At 45.2% G+C, this 7,273-nt stretch overlaps 1 protein-coding gene across 1 annotated transcript; it reads left to right on the top strand.

Moving 5' to 3' along the window:
- Positions 1 to 541: 541 nt before the first annotated feature.
- Positions 542 to 5,144, top strand: V2A60_008457 (uncharacterized protein; the record flags this gene model as incomplete). The annotated part of the gene is made up of 6 exons (XM_083259730.1): positions 542 to 570; positions 641 to 858; positions 979 to 2,721; positions 3,300 to 4,141; positions 4,202 to 4,429; positions 4,482 to 5,144. The coding sequence occupies 6 exons, from the start codon at positions 542 to 544 to the stop codon at positions 5,142 to 5,144; spliced, it is 3,723 nt and encodes a 1,240-aa protein (XP_083115856.1).
- Positions 5,145 to 7,273: the final 2,129 nt, after the last annotated feature.

Here is a 7,273-nt window from a genome sequence, read left to right as displayed (position 1 = left end):
GGTTGGCAAAGCGCTGGCCGAAACGGTCGCTAGAGAAGCAACGGGCATGCATGCACACCTATTTCAGTATAGGCCGCCCCTGGTGGACGCAACGGCCGCGTCGAAAACAGGAAGTATGAACTGGGCCATCGTCGTGTCGTTTGATGATGGGCTTGACTAGGTCTTTCGTTGCCCGCGTTGCGAGTTCACTGGCGGCCTCACTATTCGCATGGGGCGTCGTGCAGTAGTTCACGGCAAAAGGTGGTTCAGGCTGCCCGGGCCGCCCAGGGGGCGGAGGGGGGGGGATTTGCAGCCCCATGCCACATAACTCAGGCTATATAAATTCTGAAGCGCTGCATACCAGTGAAAATGGCAAACAAATCTTGCTCCCTAATCCGGTCTTCTTTGATTGCACTCTGATTTATGACCACCATTTTAAGGCTAGAAGCGCTCAATACCCAACATCTTTCCTATTCTTCCCTACATCACCAACATCTCGCCAGCAAGCTGTATCGCTGGGAGCTGTGGAACGCGGATTAAAATGGAAATGAATCATCAAAAGATGTATAGTAATGATGGCGTCCTACCAGAGTAAGCCTTCGTGAACGATGACTTTTCTGTATATTCCGAATCCCATACTAACTCATTGCCTGTATCGAAGTGCGCACTGGCTCAATGTTCTGATCATGCTGTATCAGCGTGGGCTGCCTCAAATGGTCATGGCTGTCATTTCGGTCATCGTTCTCGGCTTCCAGCTATTGCGGCAGCCGCGACGTATGCCTGGAAATGTCTTGAAGCAGAAACCCAAGAGTTCCATCCTTGTTGAGTCCATCGGCCTCATTCTCAATGTTCTTACGCTTAGCCTATTCATTGCTGCAGGTAACAATCTCGCAATGAATAATATAGGTCTAGCTTATGTGACTCTTCTGCAACTTATACGCGCCATCGGTCCAGATGGCAATCGGCAAGCTCTACGTTATCATATTGACGCGATGTTAGTCGGCATGTTTGGCTTAATACTTGCAGCGGAAGGGCTGCCTTTGATGATTATTGCCAGAGAATATTCAGTTGGGCGTCCAATAATTCGTGCAGCTGCTTCACTTTGCTGCTCGGTGGGTTTCGTTGTCCTCGCGCCGCATGAATGGATTGCACAGGCGGACGACTTTCTCGAACATGCGTCTGAGCCCACGTACGAGGAAACCTGCAGCTGGATAGACTACTGCTTGACGTATTCTTGGGCCAGAGGCCTAGTTCGAGGGGCAAATGGTATAATCACCATTGATCAGTTGGACCAACTCCCGTCTGCATACAGTCCTGAGCTTTTGCGGCGCAAGTTTTCTGATGTTCGCAAGACGCAGCCTACGACGACATGCGCGCTCCTATCACTCCTTCGGACACAACTGCTCTTATGCACTACCCTGGGCGTGTTTCTCGCAACTGCACAGCTTATAAGCCCAATGGGTCTTCATCGTCTTCTAGAATACATGCAACACCCAGACGAAGCTGTCTTCCAGCCATGGCTATGGGTCGCCATCATCTGCGGAGGGCGGATAGTGCAGACGGCACTTCAACAGGCTTATAGCTCATATTCCCGCAAGCTTGTGGCACAAGTCAGCGCAATGTTGACGGCAGAAGTTTACCAGAGCGCTCTTGCGTCGCGCGAGCTTCACGGTGACTTCTTAAGCGCTGATAACATCCAGTCCAAAGAAGAGCCACAAAGTACGGCTTCTGGTATACTGGAGAACTTAATATCTAGCGACATTCAAAATATCACTCAGCTGCATGATGTACTGATTTGTGTGACGGCCATCCCTGCTGCTGCTGCCGCTGTTGTTGGGCTGTACCAGCTTGTCGGTTGGCCTTGTCTTGTGGGTATTATCCTCGCGTTGTCGGGATCTCCGTTTGAATCCTGGGTAATGGAGTATGTCGGAAACCATGAGGAGCAGCTCAAAACGGCGCAAGATTTACGCATTTCCCTGGCATCTGAATACCTCAGATCTATCAAGATCATCAAGTACTTTGGATGGGAAGAATCGGCCGCAAAAAATATCGCACGAGCTCGAGCAACAGAACAGAAGCATGTAACGGCAATCGACATCTTCAGCACAGCTCTGTCACTTATAGCCGACTTTTTTCCAATTTTGTCACTGGTCACAATATTTGGTCTTCATGTCAGTGTTCGGAAAATGCCACTGACAGCATCCACTGCGTACATGACCATCCAATTACTGGAGATTGTCAAAGACTGCTTGGTCTTTCTGGCTCTAGTCAGTGTCGATTTTTCCAAGGCAATGGTATCTCTGCGCCGACTTGACAAGTTCTTTAAGAGTCTGACGCCGCTCGATACCTATCCCAATAGGCCTGCCGAGATTCAGAATGCAACCTTCCAGCGTGCTGCCGGAGCTGCTTTCTATCTGCGTGACATCAACATCAAATTCATCCAAGGTGGTCTGAATGTGGTGACAGGCGATAGTGGTAGTGGCAAGTCCTCACTGCTACTAGCGCTGCTGGGAGAAACTGTCAAGAAGAGCGGGAGTGTCACTCGCCAACAAGATACAGCCTACGCTCCACAGACTGTTTGGCTACAAGCTGGTACAATCCAAGACAATATTCTGTTTCACAATACATATAACGAGACGCGATACAGAAATGTTGTTGACGCCTGCCGCTTGGACGTCGACTTCGCAGAAATGCAGCACGGGGATCAGACAGTGATTGGAGATGGTGGTTTTGCTTTCTCAGGTATGCGTAAGAGCACTTTGTTGCACTTGATATTATATTCTAATGGATTGCAGGCGGACAACGCGCAAGAGTTGCACTCGCAAGAACCTTGTTTTCCCGCGCGTCGTTGCTTCTCCTTGACGATATTTTTTCCGCACTGGACACCAGGACATCTTTCGAATTATGGAATGGTGTATTCTGTTCAAATCTTGTGCAAAACAGAACCGTCATCCTTGTGACTCAACACGCCTGGGTTGCACATGAAGCCAATATGACTATTGTTATGGACAACGGTCGTGTTCAATCCGTCGCGGAAAAGAAGGGACATGTGTGTAAACCTAAGACCATCCAATCGAATGTGAATGTGAATAAGGAGCATCCAGATCAGATACACACTTCATTGTCAGCGGGCAAGGATGCAGATGTTGGAGAAACAGTGGAATTGGTTGCTGGCCAAGAAAGGTCAAAAGTAGGTACTGCTGGCCCGCTACTAGGCAAGTTATACTTCCCGTTAGAGTCAAGTTACTCTAGCTAACTTGACAAAACAGTGTTCACTTATTTAATGTATTTTGGAGGGCCACTTTTTGCAACACTGACAGTGGCCACCTGCTTCTTTCACACCGGCGCTGGCATTTACACCAACTACTGGATGTCGCGCTGGGTTGAACACTCCGGCGACAGCGGAAGCAGCACTTCATACTTTTTGATGCGGTACATTGGCTTGAGCTACTTGACTGAGGCTATTGACGGTGTACGTATGATGGCTTTCAGCAAGGGCATCTCGGTGGCTGCCAACAAGCTGCACATGGACATGATCAATGCTCTCATGGCTGCACCTCTATCGTGGTTCAGTGAGCAGGCTATATCAACGGTCCTGAATAGTTTGTCCGGAGACATGTCAACTCTGGATCAGTCTATCTATCATTCCATTGTCCCAGTCATTAGCGACATTATTAAATGTATGCTCATGATGGGTGCTGTTGCCTCCAAACTCCCCATTTTCATTCTGCCAGCCCTCGCTCTGTTGGTCCTTGGCTGCTTGATTGCGCGGATGCACGAGGGTGTGAGCCACCTTCTCACAGAGCTTGTGTCCTCCAGCCGGTCTCCTGTCCTTTCTGCGTTCTCTGAGGGGCTGACTGGTTCTATGGTGATTCGTGCGACGTCGTCCACGTCTGCAATTTTCCATGCAAAGATGAACCGCTTGCTCTGTGCATCGTCCCGGGCACAGCATGCTCAGTCAAACGCCAGCCAGTGGCTGAAATTCAGAATGAGCATTTTGGCTACGGTAATCAATGTCCTTGCAGCGTCACTTGTATTGTCGCAGAGCGGCAAAATGTCGGCTGGCTTTGCGGGCTTCTGCTTGTCTCAAGCAACCCAACTTAGCGACAAGGTATTAGCGCTGATATTTAGTTTTAACAATCTAAGCGTTGTTATGCAAACGGTACGTCTCGAAGAATATGGAGAGTTCTTTTACCATCTGCTAATGCTGAGTGACGTGCAGTTCCAGCGCGTTCAAGAGTACGCCCAGCTGGCACCAGAGAAAGACTGCGTTACCAAGAGCAGTGAGTACGTGCCAGCGAGTTGGCCAAAAACTGGCGCCGTAGAATTGCGGAATGTCACAGTTCGATACAATCCTAATGGACAGGACATCCTAAAGAACATCTCTTTGAGAATTGAGCCTGGCTCGCGCGTTGCCATTGTTGGCAGAACCGGCAGTGGGAAAAGCACGGTCAGTACTGATAGCTAGAACAACGTAATTCACGAAGCTAACTTAACGATAGCTAATTTCATCTCTCCTCGGGTTTACAAAGGTCGTATCTGGCCAAATACTTTACGACGGAGTGGATCTTCAAGCGATTCCATACAAGCGTTTGCGACATTGCATTTCCACGATTCCACAAGAGGCACAACTGTTTCAAGGAACTCTTGCCTCTAACCTCGACCCTTCCGAAACTGTTCCAGAATCAGAACTTCAGGACGCCTTAGATGTGTGCCAGCGCATTCTTCGATCAGCGGACGAGGCGGGGGCGACAGCAACAGGCCTCGCTGATTCTACGACCAATAGTGCGTTTACAGAGAGGCTCACACTGTCAACCATGGTGAAGACCAAGGGAGAGAACTTTTCCCACGGCCAGCGGCAGGTACTCTCGCTATGTCGCGTGCTGATCCGCCGCTCCAAGCTTGTTCTTCTAGACGAGGCAACGTCAAGCATGGATGCACGCACCGACGCTGGTGTGCAAGAAGCACTTCGCACTGAGCTCTCTCGTGCAGGCAGTGAAAACAGGGTCCTTGTAACTGTGGCTCACCGGCTGCAGACCATCATGGACTATGACATGGTGGTGGTCATGGGTTTAGGCAGGATTCTGGAGGTTGGCAGTCCGAACGATTTAATGGCCAAGAAGAGTACTTTCTATGACATGGTGATGCATGTTGGGGAAAAATAACTGCCGAAGACTGATTAGTGGATTGATGAGAAGGCTGGTTAGGAACTAGATGAAGAAGCTCCATCATTGCGGCGGCAAGATAATGGCCATGATTAGGGCATAATGGTTTTCTTCTGCTGTTGTGTTGACATGCTGCTCCTTGTGGTCGGCTAGCGGTATGGCTAGCATCCACCTAACCAAAATTGTTCCTAGCAAGATGCGCCTAGCGCTACAGCGCATCTTCAAGCCGCGTCATCTCGTACGCAGGCCCTCACACGAGAAAGCAGCGCACGTAACACAAGTCGCCTGATTGGCTAATTTCATGGTTAACCCCATGCCTGGGCTGGCACTTACAAGTGCCATAAGTACCGCGCAAGCTTTCGTACGAGAGGGCTTCGCACCACAGTCTATCTTACACTGGCTACGGCTCTCAAGTAGGCCATCGTATAAGATCTAGTAGGTCAGTGCGATAGTGTTACGAACGCTACTACACGGGACGCGGGGCTAAGCTAGGCCGCCCGGATGGCCTAGCCACAGACCCGATTAGGACAAGAGGTTACGTAATAGCTTACTAGATTATAGAGATAATCTAGCGATATAGGATTATTAGAATAGTTAAATAAGCCATATAATCTAAGGAATATAATAGAGAGGTAAACTATTATATAAAGAAAAAAGACTATAGCTAGTCTAAATAGTTTAGATCTTTATTAATTAATCTAAGTAATAGTTCTACTATTAAGAGTTAATCTCTTAATAGACTTATAAGCCTATAATATTACTATAAACTACTTATTAGCTACCCTATGGCTATTTAACCTAACTTACTTCCTAAGAAATAGACCTATCTATAACTATCTCTTATATAGTGATAAAATGGGGGCTATTTGGGATTCTTTTAGTAGGCGATAAAGTCTTTATAAAAAAATATAGGGGGCTATTTCGAATTTATAGGTTAACCCTATTTTATGATAGAAAGGCCTGCCTAGAAATAAACCTAACCTAGCCTAGGGTTATAAGTAGGTTAGCTAATAGAGTAGCCCTATTATATCGTAGTTATCTATTATAAATAAGGAGAGAGTAATAGTATAGAAAATAAAGTTTATATATAAATTAAGTAAAACTAAGACTATAATATTAATTTAATTAAACGTATATTAGAGTAGTTAGCTAGCGTAAATAATACCTAGCGTTAATAATAATATAAGGGGGGTTAAGAATAAGGGGGATAGGGGTATAGATTATATAATTAGTAGTAAAAGGATAGAGAGAAAGAAAAGGAAAGGAAATATATAGATATAATATATATATAATAAAATAACTAGTAAGTATATACCTATTTATCTATAACCCTAGGTTCTTATTTTTATTTTATAGTCTATACTAGTAGGTAATAGTTTAGGCTAAGGTAATAACCTATTTAATAAGATATTATAGTAATATACTAACTATAATATATAAGGCTATTTTATAAGCTATAGAAGATATCCTAAATATTATAGATATATAAGCTAAGTTAGTTAAGTATAAGTTACCTAACTAAAAAGAACCTATCCTATATATTAACCCCCCCTAAACTAATAGATTATAATATTATATATACCTATATATAGCCTATCTCTTATGTAGCGATGAAATGGGGGCTATTTGGGATTCTTTTGGTGGGCGATAAAGTCTCTATAAAAAAATATAGGGGGCTATTTCGAATTTATAGGTTAACCCTATTTTATAATAAAAAGGCTTACCCAGAAATAAACCTAACCTAGCCTAGGGTTATAAGTAGGTTAGCTAATAGAGTAGCCCTATTACATCATAGTTATCTATTATAAATAAGGAGAGAGTAATAGTATAGAAGATAAAGTTTATATATAAATTAAGTAAAACTAAGACTATAATACTAATTTAATTAAATACGTATTAGAGTAGTTAGCTAGCGTAAATAGTACCTAGCGTTAATAGTAGTATAGGGGGGGTTAAGAATAGGGGGGATAGGGGTATAGATTATATAACTAGTAGTAAAAGAATAGAGAGAAAGAAAAGGAGTTAGGGTTACTTAGGGTTAGGGTTAGGGTTAGGGTTAGGGTTAGGGTTAGGGTTAGGGTTAGGGTTAGGGTTAGGGTTAGGGTTAGGGTTAGGGTTAGGGTTAGGGT

The sequence above is a fragment of the Cordyceps javanica genome, chromosome 6 (genome assembly GCF_051103115.1).
Source record: "Cordyceps javanica chromosome 6, complete sequence".
Classification (NCBI taxonomy): domain Eukaryota; kingdom Fungi; phylum Ascomycota; class Sordariomycetes; order Hypocreales; family Cordycipitaceae; genus Cordyceps; species Cordyceps javanica.
This window is presented reverse-complemented; position numbering and strand designations above follow the sequence as displayed.